The 19,824-nt window shown below is 36.6% G+C and overlaps 1 protein-coding gene across 3 annotated transcripts in view; it reads left to right on the forward strand.

Annotated features, from left to right (window-relative positions):
* ATP6V1C1 (ATPase H+ transporting V1 subunit C1) overlaps positions 1-19,824 on the forward strand; it is an 89,735-nt gene that overhangs the window by 51,053 nt on the left and 18,858 nt on the right. For all 3 annotated transcript variants that reach the window (XM_021942553.2, XM_003903047.4, XM_009213453.3), the window contains exons 2-7: positions 6,809-6,979; positions 8,343-8,410; positions 14,539-14,624; positions 16,719-16,813; positions 18,399-18,490; positions 19,559-19,657. In XM_021942553.2, the coding sequence (XP_021798245.1) occupies positions 6,848-6,979; positions 8,343-8,410; positions 14,539-14,624; positions 16,719-16,813; positions 18,399-18,490; positions 19,559-19,657 (572 nt within the window). In that variant the 5' untranslated portion in view covers positions 6,809-6,847. The remainder of the gene's footprint in view (positions 1-6,808; positions 6,980-8,342; positions 8,411-14,538; positions 14,625-16,718; positions 16,814-18,398; positions 18,491-19,558; positions 19,658-19,824) is intronic.

The raw sequence follows: 19,824 nt of genomic DNA on the forward strand, positions 1-19,824 counted from the left end.
ATAAAATAAAGGGAAATAATTATAAATAAAAACGAGCAGTGAAGGAGGTGGTGTCAGGTTCTTGGTGAGTTGATGACAAATGGCCACCAATTTTTACAATTTGTTTCCTTGCAGCTAAGAGAAAAAGGGAAATATGTTTAGCAACATGGATCCCATTTTCCGATGAATAAAAACATACATACTCATCTGCAAAGATAATTTTTGTTTGAAACTAAACTTAAATTGTTCTTAAATTTCAAGGATAATTTTTTTTTTTTTTTTTGAGACGGAGTCTCAGTCTGTCACCCAGGCTGGAGTGCAGTGGCTCCATCTCGGCTCACTGCAACCTCTGCCTCCCGGGTTCAAGTGATTCTCTTGCCTCAGCCTCCTGAGTACCTGGGATTACAGGCGCATGCCACCATGCCTGGCTAATTTTTTTGTATTTTTAGTGAAGACGTGGTTTTGCCATGTTGGGCAGACAGGTCTTGAACTCTTGATCTCAGGTGATCTGCCTGCCTCAGCCTCCCAAAGTGCTGGAATTACAGGCGTGAGCCACTGTGCCTGGCCTCAAGGAGAAATTTTTTTACCTGACTTGTGTGACAAGTTGACAGTGGACATCGTTTAAAAATGGAAAAAACAGATTTTGCAAAATACTTACGATGTTACTGTCATAGGAAGTTCTTACATTCCTCCTTAGGTACTTAAGTAGCTTGTCTTTCCTATTAGGCTCTTCACTGAGAGTTAGTTTGCTTTGATGAGGGGTAGAAGAACTGAGGCCATGGCTTTGCCTGAAGTACAGATAGGTTCTTTATCAAACCCTCTTTTTTGTATCTTTGACTTTATTCACCCTTGACATAAAAGACAAAAGCTTACTTAGGAACCTGCAGCTCTACCAATTTTTAATTTTTACTGTAAAATAAGAGTTTTCTGGAAGACTAAAAAACACATTTAAAAAACGTGAATATTTTTGCCTTTGTTTTATCTCTAATCAGACTTTTTGTTTGGTTCCATCATTGTTATATTTGAATTTGAATTTTATTTATTAATTCAACAGGCATTTATTAAGTCCCTGCTATTGCCAGGAATTTAGTGTATTCTGGCTCTCAGGGTTTCACAGAGAAGAAGATATGATTCTGGCTCTTCAGGATTTCTCAGTAAGGTGGAGAGGAAAATATGTTATAAAAATGAGGGAGAATATGATGAGTGCGTAGTAGGGGCATTTATAAAGTATGAGTAAGCAAAGGATATTTCCCATCTGGGATATGGGGGAGAGTCTTGGGAGGTAGGATGAGGTGGGGCAGCAGCAAATACAGTCACCCCCAGAAAGTGCGGCCGCATGGAAAGGGGAAGGTCTAGGTACACTATTTTATTCATACTTTCCGACAGCTGGGTGAAGAGAGGTGTCATATTTCCACTTCACAGATGAGGAAACTAGTAAGGGGGTAGAGTCAGAGTTTTAACTGTTGCAGGACTCCAAAATTTGTGTTCCTTCCTCCATGATCTGGCAGGTCCATTGAATCTCTAGTATCTGATCTCTAGTCTCAAAGTATACTTTGAATCTTGAATTTTGTGTGTGTGTGTCCTTTTGTTTGGAGGAATCATTGTTCCTTCTAGGAGGTAGGATAGTTTTGGATGCTGGGCAGTGCTGCTTTAGAAATTGTGATGATCCAGGATGAAGGGAACAAGTAAAGGAAGCTTGGATCCCTTTATCAGAATTCACCGTACCAACAGGCTGCTCTGAGCCTGGAACCAAACATAGGGTGAAGGTGTTATTGAAGCTTACATGTGGATCGCTCTTCAAAGAGGACAGCCCAGGCGCACCAGACCACAGAACGTTCTTTTCTCCTAGTGTGACACAATAGAGAGAACATGGCCTGTAGAGTCAAACACAACTGAATTTGAACCCCATCTGCCAGTCTTGAAACCTTGGGTAAACTACTGACCTCTCTGTGTATTACTGCCTATCTCATGGGTTGTAGTGATAATGGAATAAAGTGATGTATGAGAAGTGAAAAGCACGGCATCAGACTTAGAAGGCACCTTTTCCTTCCTTTCTTCCTCATCTTCTAACACCTAGGCTCTAGGGAGGTCTCACTTAAAAGCTAGAATTATGAGCACAGTGGCTCACACGTGTAATCTCAGCACTTTGGGAGGCTAAGGCAGGAGGATTGCTTGAGGCTGGAAGTTTGAGACCAACCTGAGCAACATATCAAGACTCCATCTCTACAAAAAATAGAATTTTTTAAAAGCTAAATTAGAGAACTTCTATAATATTTTTAGACTATAGTTTTGTTCAGAATTTATCATGACATTATTTCCTTTGATCCTAATAAAAGCTCAGTGAAGTAGATAGGGCAGGTATTATTCATAGATGAGAAATGAGGTCCTCTTTCCTATTCCTTGAAATCCTTTGAAAGCCTGTTAGAAGGAAAGATTTTCTGGAACTCTAAGTAGTATGATAGTGACATCTACTGTAATAGCTCATATTATTACAATCTTTGAGGAAGCAGCAGTTTAGATAATTTAGCACTATCATCAGGAAGAATTTAACGGTTGACTTTACTACCTGCCATTTTGGGAGGAGAGGAGATACAAAAATTTATCATTAAATATACTAACAGAAAACCACTTGCATAAAATTATTATAACAAAATCTCAATTTTCCAGAAACCACGATCACTTAGAAGATCTGGATTACTAAAAGAGGTTTAAAGCTGCTATTAGATTTTCTAATAACTGAAAATGTTCAAGTTCAAGATAGTTTGTGCTAAAAAAGCTAGATTCGGTAAATGCAAGAGTATTAACTGGAAGAAACCAGAGATAGGTGGTGAGGTGATCCAGGTGTTGCGAAGAACAGGGACAGGATGACAAGAGGGCAGGAGATAGGTCCACGAGATTTTAGCAGGAATTTATTTTTAAAAGCAACTTCTTGAGATAGGTTCTGGAGTTAGTATAGGTATAGCCTGAGCCTTGCAACATTATGCAGTTAGATTGTCGAACATATTGACCCCCAAATACGTTTTTAAATTGATTTTTTAAAAATAAAAATAATTTAAAAAAAAATAGAGACAGGGCCTCGCTATGTTGACCAGGCTGATCTTGAACTCCTGAGGTCAAGTGATCCTCCTGTCTCAGGATCCAAAAATACTTTTAAAACACATCCTAAACTCTAAAAGCATTGTCTGCAATGTATTATACTTGGTCATAAGAAGATATAAACAGACTAGTAAGCATTTCTACTAGGTGTAAAACAAAAAGGTTGTACTTTGAGGATTAATTTGGTATCTAGATTATTCTCTGAATATCCCCTTTTAAAGTTCACTAAAATTTTATTTTTTTTATTTTTTTTTTATTTTTTATTTTTTTTGAGGCGGAGTCTCGCTCTGTCACCCAGGCTAGAGTGCAGTGGCCAGATCTCGGCTCACTGCAAGCTCCGCCTCCCGGGTTCACGCCATTCTCCTGCCTCAGCCTCCCGAGTAGCTGGGACTACAGGCACCTGCCACCTCACCCGGCTAGCTTTTTTTTGTAATTTTTAGTAGAGACGGGGTTTCACCGTGTTAGCCAGGATGGTCTCGATCTCCTGACCTCGTGATCCACCCGTCTCGGCCTCCCAAAGTGCTGGGATTACAGGCTTGAGCCACCGCGCCCGGCAAAATTTTATTTTTAATAAATTTGCTCTGCAATGTTATGTTTTAACTTGTAAATTAAATACATTCTTGTAACAATTGTACAAATATTTAGTTTTGAAGTATTTCAGATATACAGAAAAATTTTAATATTGCAATTAATGACATCCATGCAGATTAGCAAGTATTAACATTTTGCTATATTTGCTCAATTTTTTAAATGAAATCTTACACACAAAACTAAAGCTCCTTTCTCCTATGCATATTTTAGTATTTTCAGTAAGTGTATATAACTCTGAACAATATATACTATTGTGTGTTTTTCAGTTGTAGAAATAGAAACTTACTCTGCTGGTAGGAACTTAAGTTGATAGAGGCTTTGGAGAACAGTTTGGCAATACCAGAAGGGTTGGCAGTGGTGTGTGTCAGTTGTCTCATGCTGCACAACAAACAACCCCAAAACTTATTGGCTTAAAACAGTGATTTCTTATTTCTCCTAATTTTGTGGGTTGCTGGGGTAGTCCCTCTGTTTGTTTTACCTGGACTCATTGATGCAGCTGCATTCAGCTGGGAGATTGGCTGGGCTGGAGGGCTCATAATGGCCTCAGTCACATGTTTGGTGGTTCATGCTGGTTGTTGGTTCTCTACATGTAGCCTTATCACTTGCAATAGGCTAAACTGGCTTCCTTATGTGGTAGTCTGAGGGCAGTGGTCCAAGACACAAGACCTCTTGAGGTCTGAGCCCTGAACTTGCATAGTGTGGCTTCCATGTGTTTTGTTGGTCAAACCAAGTCACCAGCTCCACCTTTTGATGGAAGGAGTGGCAGAGTCACACTGCATAGAAGCATGGAAAGACATGTCGCCACTATCTTTGAAGACATATCCTATAACTCAGCTATTTTACTTTTATCCCAGAGAAAATCTTTCATAGATAGAGACATGTACACATTGTTCACAGCAGAATTGTTTATAATAGCAAAAAAGTAAAAACAATTGAACAGTCATTACAGGAAGAAGCAGATAATAAATTTTAGTTTACTCATATAATAGAATATTATATATCAATTAAAATTAATGGTCACTGGATAATTTTAAAAATAGGTTGAACGAAAAAATCAGGTTGGAAAAGAGTATGGTAGTTCAAGTTCAGTATTTGAAGTTTCTCAGGTAGGCTAATGAAGATTTTGCTTTTGCTTCTGTTTTGAAATCAAAACCGATCTTTGGATGGTCTCATTAGAGCGTGGGGCTCACGAGTAGCTTCCATCCTTGGATGGCCAGTTCAGCTGTGCTGTTCTCTGACCAGACTGGCTGTCACTAAAAAGCTTGTGTTTAACTTCTTGGCCATTTGGGAAAGTGTAGCTCTTTCATTTGAGAAGGTGTAGGTAGAGCTGATAAAGGTTTAACTCTATCAGTAATGTCAGAAAAGTCCGCGTACAGTACAGTTTCTTTTAAAAATTTTTTTTTCTAGAATATGGTTTCTTAACATATTCATTTGATACCACCGTCTACATCTGTACCGGGTTTAACCTCCATTTCTTACCTGTAAATGGGAAGCATGATATTTACCTCATAGAGGTGTTGGGAAGATGAATTGAGCTAATAATGCATTTAGAGCAGTACTTTTTATATGGTAGATCCTCTCTAAACAGTAGTTAGAAAAATTAACAAGTATATAGGATGACATCTATGTTAAGTTCACTTTCAAAGGTATTGTAATGGGTAGGTAGCATTGATTACCTAATCATAGGTACTTTAATTAAAACGAACTACTGTAATTATGAAAGTCCATTATGATTAACTATAATACTTTACATTTTAAAGGAAAGTTACATTTACAAACTTTTTTCACCTTAATTATCTGATTTTGTTGTCAGGACAACTTCGTAAGATAGTTATGTTCAATTTAGAGACATTAAATATTAGTTTCAGGAGAGATTAAATAAGCAGTGTTAGCAGAAAGCTTATGTTGGTTCTCATGAAGGCACATTAAAATGGGAATAATGGTACCAAAATACTTTGATTTTTATCACTTGTGTTTATGTGCTTTACCTACCTAGATTCTGAATAGTTTTATCTCTGTAGTTTTTTCACCCTTCTGTGTGCGTGGGAAGGGGAAGGAGGAGGAGGAGGAAAAGAGATTGTAGAGAGGGTTAAGTGAATCTTAATGGGACTCTTTGGAAAGGAAGATCTGCAGCCTGCCTCTCAGATCCAAAAATGTTACATTAACGCCACCCTCCCAACTCCCTGTATTTTAAAATAGCCGAGCAGATTGGCAAGTTTTATTTGTTTTTTGTTTTTTGTTTTTTTTTTTCAAATTTGTAAATGTTCAATGGCAACTAAGTGTATGCATCAAAGATTTGAGATTTCTCTAGATTGACTATGGATTAGAATTAACCACCAAATTTACTAGCCTTGTAGGATTTGCTAAGCCAATGTGACAAATTTATCTGGTGACTGCTGTTTATAAATGCATTGATTCAATTAAATTCTTTCTTCAAGATAAAAGTTATGCTTTTTTTTTTTTTTTTTAAATTTCCTATTTTTGGTTGTAAGCTTTAAAAGTTTGAGATAGGTTGGGTGCGGTGGATCACTTGAGGCCAGGAGTTTAAGACTGGCCTGGCCAACATGACAAAAACCTGTCTCTACTAAAAATACAAAAATTAACTGAGCGTGGTGGTGCATGGCTGTAATCCCAGCTACTCAGGAGACTGAGGCACAAAAATCGCTTGAACCTGGGAGGCGGAGGTTGCAGTGAGCCGAGATTGTGCCACTGCACTCCAGCCTGGACGACAGAGTGAGACACTGTCTCAAAAAAAAGAAAAAAAAAAAAAAAGTTTAAGATAAACCTATAAATTTGTAACTTTCCACCTTTTTGGTTGAAGGAAACTATTGGTGGCTGGTATTTTGGGTAATCTCACTTCTTGACTAACTCCCATTAAGAATGTTTTATAATGAAAAAAAGTAGGTACTTCACATACTAGGTTTTTATCACCTCACTTTCCTGATATCATAAATAAATCATTTTTTTCACCATTTATATAGATTTACTTTGAGGTAGGTAAATTTCACTTTGCTGGAGATCATATGCCATTATTAGATTAGTTTTGAAACAGGTTATATGTTATAATGTCTCCTATGACTCTGAAAGACTTTAGAAACAAATGATTTTAAATGTATTTCTTTTGTTTTGTTTTACATTTCAGAATCTCTCTTGATTTTTGAGGAAATACCCAGTAACAAACATGACTGAGTTCTGGCTTATATCTGCTCCTGGGGAGAAAACCTGTCAGCAAACATGGGAGAAATTGCATGCGGCAACTTCAAAGAACAATAATCTTGCTGTGACTTCCAAGTTCAATATTCCTGACTTAAAGGTGAAGCTGCACTGTGCAGAATTGCATATGAGTTCATCATCCAGGGGAGGGCCAGTTCTCTCTGTTAGTGGAAATGAGATACCCAGGTTCCTTCCAAAGAAAACCTCCTCTCCAGCCATTGGCATGATTTACAATGTATCTTCTTTGAAATACTAGAAGTAAATACCAAATTGAAATAACATCTCTCTACTTAGGCTTTTTGTGCTCTTCTAAATTGCAATGAAAAATCTTATGAAAATGTTTGATGTATTACATTCACAAATACCATTTTCAGAAATTAAAACTCTTAGTAGTATATATTCTTAAATATCATAGTGACGTTGTTAATAAATTTATGTTACACTGATTCTTACATTGTAAATGTGTTACCATAGCACCTACTTAATCATACTTGACAAATCTAACCCAGTTATTTAATCTGGTTAATCTATTTAAGATTTACTGTATTAAAGATTCGTAATCTAGCAACATCAAAGTGAAGCAGGTATCCAGTAATCAGTTGATGGAACATCTGTAAAGAATGGAAAAGATCATGATACTGACATTTTGCTAGTTAACTGAATGAGGGAGTCATAGGCAACATTCATTTAAGAAGTATTTAAAATGACTGATTCTTGGTGGGGTGCAGTGGGGCCTGTAAACCCAGCACTTTTGGGAGACTGAGGTAAGCGGATCTCCTGAGGTTAGGATTTTGAGACCAGCCTGGCCAACATGGTGAAACCCAGTCTTTACTGAAAATACAAAAATTAGCCAGGTGTGGTGGCAGGCGCCTGTAATCCCAGCTACTTGGGAGGCTGAGGCAGAAGAATCGCTTGAATCCAGGAGGCGGAGGTTGCAGTGAACCAAGATCACCACACTCCAGCCTGGGTGACAGAGCGAGACTCCGTCTCAAAAATATAAATAAATAAATAAATAAATACAATAAAATGACCAATTCTTAATATTTTTGGAGTTACGGATACCTTTGAGACAGGACGTTTCCTCCAAAACGTACTCACTGTGCACAGTTTTGCATGCCAATTTAATTACAGACCCTCTAGCACACATCTGTGGACCTCCTACTCGAGAGCCTGTGTTGTAAACTAAGATTTCAGATGATCCAGTGTCATTGAATAGTACAAGCACAGACCTGTCTTTGAGGAGTCTTCAAGTCTTAAGTGGTGCTTGTACCCATGAATTAAAGGATTATCTTGTACATATAAATAGCTTTGAAATGTCTGGCAAACATCTTTTAACATACTTACACATTATGAAATAAAATAGGGAGAATTTAAGATTCGCAAGAACTTTAAGTCAAGATGTATCAGCTTGTATTTTTTAAAAAAGGATGCCAGCTAAATAACAGAATATATTTTCCTTTTAGGTTGGCACGCTGGATGTCTTGGTTGGCTTGTCAGATGAACTGGCTAAACTGGATGCATTTGTAGAAGGGTAATGTACTTACATGCATGGAGTAGAGCAAAATGGGAGACACTGTTATCAGGCTCCGTGGACACTGCGTTTATTATCACATGTGTACTCTGCTTACTGGAATGGTTTTAGAAAACAATGACTTTTTTCCTTTTGTGTATCAGTTTTATGAAGGTACAATTTACATACTATAAAATGCACCTGTTTGAAATATGAAATGCTGATTCTCTTTTTACTATCTTTATTGGGATATAGTTTACATGCCGTGCATTTCACCTTTACAGGTGTACAATTCAATGATTCTTAGTGTATTCAGACTTGCGTAACCATTGCCACAGTCAATTTTAAATATTTCATCATCCTCTATTCCTATTCCCATGAGCAGTCACTTCCTGTCCCCACCACCCACAAATTGTTCTGCCACTATAGATTTGCTTGGTCTGGACATTTCTTGTAAATGGAATACAATACATGGTCTTTTGTGACTGTCTTCTTTTGCTTAGCATAATGTTTTGAAGTTTATCCAAGCTGTTGCACGTATCAGTATTTCATTTCTTTTTATTACTAAATAATATTCCACTATATATGTGTACACACACTTACCACATTAATCCATTCATCAGTTGATGGGCATTTCTTTTGCTTCCACTTTTTGGCTTATAAGAATAATGCCGCTGTGCACATTTGTGTACAAGTTTGTATTCTTAAATATCTTCATTTTTCTTGGGTTTGTACCTAAGAGTGGAATTTCTGGGTCATATGGTAACTCTATGTTTCACTTTTTGAGGAACTGACAAACTGTTTCCCAGAGTGGCTGCACCATTTAATATTCCTGCCAGCGGTATATGAAGATTCTCATTTCTCTACATCCTTGTCAGCACTTGTTACTATTTGTCTTTTTGATTACAGCCATCCCAGGGGGTATGAGATAATACCTCATTTTAAAAAATTTGCATTTCCCTGTTGGCTGATGTGATGTGATGTGTTGAGTATCTTTTCATGTGCTTTTTGGCCATTTGTTTTTCTTCCTTGGAGAAATGTCTGTTCAGATCCTTTGCCCATTTTTAATTGGCTTGTCTTTTTGTTATTGAATTGTAAGAGTTCTTTATACAGAATATGCTAGATATAAATCCCCTATCAGATATAACTTGCAAATATTGTCTCTTATTCTGTGAATTGTCTTCATTTTCTTTTTTTTTTCTCGAGACAGAGTCTCGCTCTGTCAACCAGGTTGGAGTGCAGTGGCGAGATCTCGGCTCACTGCAGCCTCCGCCTCCTGGGTTCAAACGATTCTCCTGCTTCAGCCTCCCGAGTAGCTGAGATTACAGGTGCCTGCCACAACGCACAGCTTAGTTTCGTATTTTTAGTAGAGATGGGGTTTCACCATGTTGGACAGGCTGGTCTCGAACTCCTGACATGATGCAGCTGCCTCAGCCTCCCAAAGTGCTGGGATTCCAGGCATAAGCCGCCGTGCCTGGCCATGTCTTCATTTCCTTGATTTTGTCCTGTGAAACATGAAAGTTTTAAATTTTGATGAAGTCCAATTTATTTTTTTCTTTTGTTGCTTGTGTTTGTGGCATTGTGTCTAAGACACCATTGTCTAATCCAGGGTCGTATCGTTTTATGTCTATGTTTCCTTCTAAGAGATTTACAGTTTTAGCTTTCACATTGAGGTCTTTGATTCATTTTGAGTTAAGTTTTATGTATGTTGTGAGGTAAGGGTCCAACTTGATTCTTTTGAATGTGAATATCTAGTTGTCCCAGCACCATTTGTTGAAAAGACTGTTTTTTCCCACTGAATTGTCCTGGAACCCTTACTGAAAATCAATTGAACATAATATGAGGGTTTATTTCTGGACTCTCAGTTCTGTTTCATTGATCTATGTTTCTCTCCTATGCCAGTACCACATTGTCTTGATTATTGTAGCTTTGTAGTAAGTTTTAAAATCAGAAAGTATGAATTCTCCAACTTTTTTTTTTTTTTTTTTCCAAGATTGGCTATTCTGGGTTCTTTGTCTTTTTGTATGAATTTTAGGATCACAGTGTCAAATTTCTGCATATAAGTCAGCTGGAATTTTGATAAGGATAGTGTTGAATCTATGTATCAATTTGGGGAATGGTATCATCCTAACATTATTGTCTTTGATCCATGAACATGGGATATTACTCCATTTATTTGAAGATGGCTATGCTTTCGTCTTCAAAATTCAGTTGGAAGAATTTTTCTAAACTGCAGTTTTTATTACTTTTGAAATTCAGGTACATGTGTATTTGAGCTGAAAATGGTTATAGGCTGTTTGATAGCTGCTTTTTGATTAGTTGGCAGAATCAATCTACAGTTCCTTCACCTCTGGGGATACAAAGCTTTTATCTTAGAGTTTAGATACATAGGTGTAATTTGTAAAATACAGAATTTGGAGAATCTTAGAAATGTACATTCGATAGAAGCTTTAAGGGAATAATAGGCTTGGATAGGAGGAAATTTTTTTGTGAAATCTATATGGAAGATTTTCTCATTTCTGCTGTTAAAATGCTTTTCTGAATTGATAGAACCACCTCAAAGCGACGCTGTGGCAATAGAGACTGAGGTCAGGGTTGCAGAGAGAGAGATCTTTTAACATAACACCATGTAGTGAGGAAGTAAACAGATCTAAGGATGTATTGATGGTCTTTAATATTGGAATCAAGAAGGCCACTTAGGGCCGGGCGCGGTGGCTCAAGCCTGTAATCCCAGCACTTTGGGAGGCCGAGGCGGGTGGATCACGAGGTCAGGAGATCGAGACTATCCTGGCTAACATGGTGAAACCCCGTCTCTACTAAAAATACAAAAAAAATTAGCCGGGCACGGTGGCGGGCGCCTGTAATCCCAGCTACTTGGGAGGCTGAGGCGGGAGAATGGCGTGAACCCGGGAGGCGGAGCTTGCAGTGAGCCGAGATCACGCCACTGCACTCCAGCCTGGGAGACACAGTGAGACTCCGTCTCAAAAAAAAAAAAAAGGCCACTTAGCAGACAGTTTCACAGTAGATTAGTTAAGAGATAGTAAAATCTCAATTGGGACCAGACACTTGGTCATTAGAATGGAAAAGAGAAAATGAAAGGAAAAGCAACTTTTAGGATTATAATTCCATATATTCATATAGAGCAAATGAGTATTATGAATTATTATACATATAATGGAAATAATTATGATACACTCAAAGCACGAACTGATGGAAAGAATAGTCTCTTGGTTTCTTGCTTACACATTTTTAATTGAGAAAAAAATTTGAGGAAACTTTATTTTCAGTTGTCATCGCTGGAGTGAGTCTTCCCTGAGGTCTCATCTACCTCATTACAGTTACAAGTTATGACAACCAAAGAGACACTGAGAAAGGAGGCCCCGAGAATATAATTATTAACATTTATTTGTATCCATGTCAGTCACCTTGATGGCTTTATAATTCTTTCTTTAAATTGTTAATGGGATGTCCTGAATATAATTTAAAGTTTGCCCAGATTTTAAATTTTATTTATTTTTTTAGAGACAGGTTCTTGGTGTCACCCAGGCTGGAGTGCAGTGGCACAATCATAGCTCATTGCATCCTTAAACTCCTGGGCTCGAGCAATCCTTTTACCTCAGTTTCCTGAGTAGCTAAGACTATAGGCTTGCACCACCACACCCAGCTAATATTTTTATTTTTATTTTTGTGGAGACAGGGTCTCGCTATGTTGTCCAGGCTGGTCTCAAACTCTTGGCCTCGAGTGATCCTCCCACCTCAGCCTCCCAAAGTGCTGAGATTACAGGCATGAGTCACTGTGCCCAGCTGGCTCAGAGTTTTTAGGGAAGGAGTCTGAAAAGTATTAAGGGCAAATGTAGTTAGTTTGGTGAGTAGAATTTAAAGTTACCTGTGCAGTGTTCTGAAGTCAGCTGTTCTATTCTGCATTGTTCCACAAGCACATCTTCTTCAGTCCTCCTGAAAGATACGAGGAATTTAAAAATCTTGTTGTTGTTAGATTTGGGTAGTATTGACAGATGATAGCTTAATGACTTAAATGCTCCAAGTGTTAAAGTCCAAACATTGTAGAATATGGTATATGTGGTAAATCGTAGTTTATACTTTCTTAAAAATGTAATCATTGGAGCAGATATTTTTGAGGTGACAATTTGTACATTGACACAGATCCTCTTGTAAATAGGCTTAGGGAGATCTCGAAGTTCTGGGTTATGCGACGTTAAGTTTATAAATTTGACACCAGATGATTCTACACTCTAAAGTACTTCTATGGGTGAACATGCAACATTTTAGAGTGTTCATAGCAAATGGTTCTGTTTACAAGATGCTTGTCAAATTTTATGAGAATGATTTGGCCCTTTTGAAGGAATGGGTGAATTTTGGAGACATAGGCAAATGTATGTACAAACCTCAAGTTAAACGTGTTGAAGACTTATGACTTACATCATTATTTCTGAAATTGTTCTAATTTTTAGGTTTGAGACCACTCAGCATAGGATTGTCATTTAAATTTAGCTCTTCTATCACCTTTCCTGGGCCATTGTTTAAACTGTCAACAAGCCACGCTCTGTGGCTCATACCTGTAATCCCTCCTGCTCGAGGGGCCAAGGCAAGAGGATCATTTGAGCCCAGATGTTCGAAGCTGCAATGCACTATAATGGCACCACTGCACTCCGACATGGGCAACAGAGCGAGACTCTCTATTAAAAAAATATATTTTTGTACACATATATATGTACACACACACACACACACTTTTTTAAGAAAAAAAAAACCGTTACAGGAATTTCTTAATTTGTCTTCCAGTTTCCCCTCCTAGCTGTTGAGCATATAGTCATCAAAATACTTGTCCTGAGCCCTGTTTCAACTGTGTTACGTCCCTGTCTAGAGTGTGGCTTCAGAGGCTATATATCTGCAATCTGGCATCCTGCTTTCCTAGCCTAAGCTCCCCTCCCTACTTCTCAGGCTGCGGCTCCCATCAGTCTGGACTCCTCACCATTCTCTGGATGCCTACTGCTTTTCCAGCTCTTATCTTGACTCACATTATGCCCCATGGCAAGAATATGCTTTCTTCCCAGGTAATCATCCTTGTAAAACCATTTCTGTCCTTCATTGCCCTGCTCATGAGCCTTTGGGCTTTCTTGACTACGGTAGCTGCAAGTGATCCCTTTTCCCTTTATCTCTCTCTGTCTGCAACCTGGCAATCTCAGCTGGCACTGACCTCAGATTGTTTTATATTTAGTAATTTATATATTTTTGTATCTTTCCAATGAGATTTTAAGCAATGTGTGAAGGTAGTGATTTTGTCTTGTGTGATTCTGAATCCCACCCAGGGCCTAGAGGCAGACATGGAATGAGGAAGAGAACGCTGGACTCCAAAGTCAGGACAATGTGTTTCTAGTCACGTCTTTGACATTAACTGGTCTTGTGACTTTGGATAAGTCACTTATTCTTTTATACCTCAGTGTCTTATAAATGAAAGAATTGACAGGGTCATATGTAGGTGCCTTGATTTAGGTTGGTGCAAAAGTAATGGAGTTTTTGCCATTTTTTTGTTTCTAAAGTAATGGGCAGAACCACAATTACTTTTGCACCAACCTAATAGTTTTGGCATTATGGCTTCCTCTATAGCATAGCTCCTTGTCGATAGTAGATGCTCAATAAACAATTAATTAATAATGTAGGACCTAATTTTTCATCATGACTATTGCTTACGTTCTCTTGCCTGTAAGATCCCTTTTTTCCTAAGGGAAACCGCAGTGTCTTGTATGTCGCAGGAACATGGTGAGTGCTAGTTCTCGGCCGCCTCCTTTGTTCTTGGTCCTTGCATTGTCCAGTTTTTGGCATATAAATATATGCCTCTTTACAGACTGTTTCTCACTAGCTTCCCACCACTTTCTTTCTAGACTAGTAGACACACTGCATGTAGTCTCCTTAAAACTCTACAGTTACTCAGTTGACTTTTGCATGTAACAAAATCTTGGTCCATTTTATCCTTAAAACATTATAAGGTAAAATCCATTTATTGTATATTATATGGATAGGTATAATGGGAACATACATAGTCAAACTCATGTCTATATATAATATGTTCATCATATAGAATGCAATTTAGATCTTTTTCCTTAAAATGGTTAATTTTTTTTCCTCCCCAGAGTGGTTAAGAAAGTGGCACAATACATGGCCGATGTATTGGAAGATAGTAAAGACAAAGTTCAAGAGAATCTGTTGGCTAATGGAGGTAAGCTAATGCTCATGATTGATCATTATTAACTCATATAAAGTGAATAACTAAGCTACAGAAACAAAAAGTAATGTAAAAAAGTCTATAGAAAAGGACACTAAATACAATAGAAAGCCATTAAAGTACAATTATCATTACTGAATTTGGTGATACTTCCAGGTACATCCTGTTCCCTGAAACATAATCTAGTAGAAGACAGTCTTACATAATATATAATATGGCTTATGATATGATGCCAAGTCCCCTGCAAGAGCAGTATTGTAAAGATTTGCCTTAGTTCTTTCCAGGACCTATTTGTTCACTCATTTACAAGTTTCCAAGTTGTATATCTCAGCATTGTTCCAGTTGAATACCTGCTGTCTTATGTAGGTTTTTGTATTTCATAGTATTTAGCTATTAAAGCCTTAGAACGGAAATTATTAGTTTTATTGCAGAATAGTGCCTCCCCCCATATGATTTTGGCATTTCTTTACTTAATACCCATAAAATAACTTACTTACTTCTCTGTAGATAGAAGCCAGTATTTATATAGAGTTTGCTCTATGTAGTAATGACTTTATAAAGATGATTCTGACCCCATTGTTTTCACTTGTACTTGCATTTCTTATTTTCTTATGAAATGTCATTTTAGCATTTTACTTCATTTAAAATTAAACCCATCTTTAGTGATATGTCATTATAATAGGAAATAATGAGCTGGGCATGGTGGCTCACGCCTGTAATCCCAGCATATTGGGAGGCTGTGGCAGGAGGATCGCTTGAGTGCAGGAGTTCAAGACAAGCCTGGGCAACGTAGGGAGAGCCTGTCTCTAAAAAACCCAAACAAAAAGAAAGAAAGAAAAATAAAAAAATTACCTGGATGTAGTGGCGTGTGCCCATAGTCTCAGCTAGTCAGGAGGTTGAAGAGAGGGGATTGCTTGAGCTCAGGAATTCAAGGCTGCAGTGAGCTATGATTGTACCTCTGTACTCTAGCCTGGCTGACAGAGCAAGACCCTGTCTCTTAAAAAAAAAAAAAAAGAAGGAAATAACGCTTTCCTTTCATTCTCTATGGGATCGCCTACTCTGATAAGGTTACTATATTTTAAATCCAGTGTTCTGGAAATCTCATTTCTTCTTGCAAATAATAGCTGCTCAATAAATATTTAATCAGTTAAAAATGTAGTAACTTATTCTTGCTCTTTGTTATCAAAGTAATTGTGATCTCATTGTTTACTGTGTCTGTTAATTTGTGTTTTGAGAAAGAACAGAAGGTAAGTTAGATATTAATAAGTTAATTTGTGTTGTCTTTACTGATCTTCTATGTATTTTATGAACTAGGGCAGTCAGTCTAGTAGGTGGAATGGTGGTTGACCAAGAGGGCAGTGCATCTAGATAGAGTTGCTTTCGGAAATACCATCTGTGTTGTTGACTCACTGGTATTATGTAAGGAGATATTGAGAAGAGAAAGGTATTTTTATATGAATTACTTTTGTCAGTGAGTGCTGCCGTAATTGCCATTTGGTTTCTCTGTCCTTGATCCCGTTAGGGGTGAAGTCACTTTGATTACTAAACTTCCAAGGAATAAGTTGTTGAGTATTTTTTTAGCTCTACATGTTTTATTCTTGCCATTTGAAAGTGAAAGGGTCCATGTTTTGAAAATTGTTAAAATGTGAACTCCTGGAAACAGTCATCGCATGGTTTTAACAGACAAGTTTATTTTCAGTTTGCTTGGGTAAGTTATCAAAGAAAGAACATACTTTTGTGAAATTCTACTTATCGAGGAGGCAATTTGAAGTAGTTTCTTAATCTTTGTGTGTCTCTCCTACATATGAAGCATATTAGGAATATGTACATATTTCATTTTTAAAGTAATCAAATTAGAAGGAGCATCTTAATTTGTATTAAGTTTTGATTAAGAAGAAGAGATTACAAGGTAGAAATTTTGATTAATCCATGTTACTTAATATAGTTCACATTTAATCAGGAGTCTTCAGAAATGACATCTTTGCTGATTTCCTCAATGCCGATTTCAGCGTTAAAATATATTGCTGTGTAAAAAACTGAACAATTCTGTTGCTTCTCTTCAGTAATTAGTTTATTCCCTTATTTCAGTGGACTTGGTTACTTATATAACAAGGTTTCAGTGGGACATGGCCAAATATCCAATCAAGCAGTCCCTGAAAAATATTTCTGAAATAATTGCCAAGGTAAGATAATACTTGAGACAAGTAGGACACATTGATTTATAGTGGCTTTGCTTATTTTATAATTTCACTATGAAATACTTTTTAGGTTTTGATAAGGCAACTTAGTTATATGTCACAGATAGAGGGTATCCTTACTACAACTTTAGACATTAAAAGGTGTTAAAAGTATAACACTTTCATGTGTAGATTATCTAAGTTGTATACTTAGTTATGTAATTAACTTGAATATTACATCAACAGTGTTTAAGAAAGTGTGAAAATTCTGTATTATTTATACAAATTTTAAGGGTACCTGAGATTGTGTAGAATAGGAAATTGGAGTCTATTAAGATTTCTTAGTCATTCAGGTAGGTGATAGTGGTCACTGAAGTATGTTTGTGTGCATAGTGTACTTGTTCAAACATTAAACCCTATGGGTTCTCTGACCCCTTCCGACTATTTAGTTTTGATCCTCTGCCTGGAAAAATTCCCCTATTCATGTGCCACATAATTTTATGTAGTTTCAGCGAGTACATGGACCTTGAAGCCGATGCATGAACTCACCAAGAGCTCCTTTTATATTGAGAAATCCTTGAACTTGAGAAGAAATGTAAAAGTCTGTTTTTTCCCCCAAGATCTGTTTGTGGAATAAAAGTCTTAACAGTAACTATAATGAGACAAATAGACAAGGACCTGTTAATTGTTTGCCAGCATTCTTATTGACCTGGCTGGGGCAAGAAGTGTAGTTTAAATTATTGGACAGACTTTCCTTTGCTCCCAATAACTTTAGTTGTACAGTGTGTTACATAGTTAAATGTAAATAAATAGACTATCAAAGATTTCAACTAAAGTCATCATATAATTTGATGACTATAGTTTAAGAAACTATTATTTACATTATTTGATAATATAAAGTGGTGTTCTTACTGTGACTGAGCCTTGTTTTCTGGATCCTTAAGGCTTAGATCATTTGCTCCCTGATGCTGCTGTAGATAGGGAAGCAGGCTTAGAGACGTGAAGTGACTTACCCTCATGCTACACAGCTAATAATGCTAGAACTGTGTTAAAGTCAGTTCTTTAAATATTGTTTACTTCACATTTTCTCCCTATGTAGTTAGTTTAGTATTCGTTTGAAAAAGCAGCTTTTGTAACATTTATGAATAGATGCAACTATAATTTTAATTTCATAGAAAAATATTCTATGTAATAGTGATGTTTGCAATAATTAAAAGTCCTCATGTAATTTAGTTTATTTTGGAAAATATCCTTCAGCCTTGTGAATTGAAGCCTTGTAATTAGTAATCTCCAAACCCAGTAGCCTAGATTCCATTTCCATGGTTTAAGAAGTAATATAATAATAATTAAAATACGTGTGGACTAAAACATTATTTTTAGTAGAAAAGATTTATGTGGAAATTATATTAAAAATGAAGTAGACTGTTTTTTTAAATGATCTCCTAAAGTCGTGCTTTTAAAATAATAGAATATTCTTACACACTAGAAACTAGTGAGTTTTTTTGTAGAAGTTAAAGTTTAGCTACTTTGTTAGTATTAGTAGAGGCAGATTTAGGAAAATTTTGTCTATTTTTCTTCTTTTTTTTCGAAGGGAGTAACTCAGATTGATAATGACCTGAAATCTCGAGCATCTGCATACAATAACCTGAAAGGAAATCTTCAGAATTTGGAACGAAAGAATGCGTAAGCAGATCAAGTATATTTGAGTATTAAGAACTCGGGAAGCACACTAGCATACACCAAAGGAGATGTTTTTGGGATTTAGTTAGTTTCAGTTTATGTTGTTTCTGTAATCAAAATGGTATTTCTTTTACTTCATGGAGAAAAGCTCACTAAGATAAGTTTATAGAATTCAGACTAGTCAAAACAGATGTGAGGCTGATTTATTATACTTGTTTTATAAATAATACTTGTGAACTGGGTCCTGGCTTATCCCTTTATCCGTTTGATATTTCACTGAAAAATAGTCTAAAATTAATTGTTTTAAATGAAATCATAGTTTAACTGCATAGTAATTACCTATCGCTTAACTATAGAATAATCCTTTTATGATGTAACAATCATTCTCTTATCTGTTTTCAGAGTTTAGGTTTTTCACTCATTAGGTTTTTAAAAACAGGACTGAATTGTTTTGGTTGATCCCCTCATACTATGACTACTACAAGTGCAGCTTTAAGCATGAAAGTATTCAAGTTGTGCCTTCATATCCTAGAGGGAAAGTTGGTTGGATACTATGAGTGATACAAACAGGGCAAGACATATTTATTATAGCAAAGTGATTACTGGAAGGCAAATGAAGACTGATTTGAAAGAGTTAATTATTGGGTTAGCTACCAAAATTGCCTGGTATCAAATAATACCCAAGTGAGGGAAGAATACCGAAGGTGTTGTGCTTAGATGACATAATTTCATAATTATATGATAGAATAGACTTTAATTGATATCTAATGAGTAGATAGCACTTTTCCAGTCAAGATATTATATATGTAGGCAAGAGAAGAGCTGAGTTATAATAATTAAAGCAAACACAAAACACTAGAGGCAAATTTTGATAGAAGATATTTCCTTGGTTGCCAGGGTAGGATATATTCAGCTAAATGATGACTCCTTACAAAGTAAAACTCTTAACTAAGACTAATCCCTCTCAATGTATATATAGTATATGTGAAAATGATTAGCCTGCTGTTTCTTTACTTGTGTTACAGAAGCACATAATTATCAGCCTAATGATTTTTTTTTTTAATTCCTCAGAGGAAGTTTGCTAACTAGAAGTCTAGCAGAAATTGTGAAGAAGGATGACTTTGTTCTTGATTCAGAGTATCTCGTCACATTACTGGTAGTAGTTCCCAAGTAAGTCTTTCTATTACAAAAGGTTTTACTTGTTAAAATACAAGAAAAATGTTAGTATCTAGTATTGTAGTTTGAAGTTTTCCATAAAATCGAAGCGTAAAAGGAATATAATCTTGCCATTCATTCAGTCAATCAGCATTTGCTCATGTGGCACATAAAGTAGAAAT

Source organism: Papio anubis, chromosome 8 (assembly GCF_008728515.1).
Source record: "Papio anubis isolate 15944 chromosome 8, Panubis1.0, whole genome shotgun sequence".
NCBI lineage: Eukaryota > Metazoa > Chordata > Mammalia > Primates > Cercopithecidae > Papio > Papio anubis.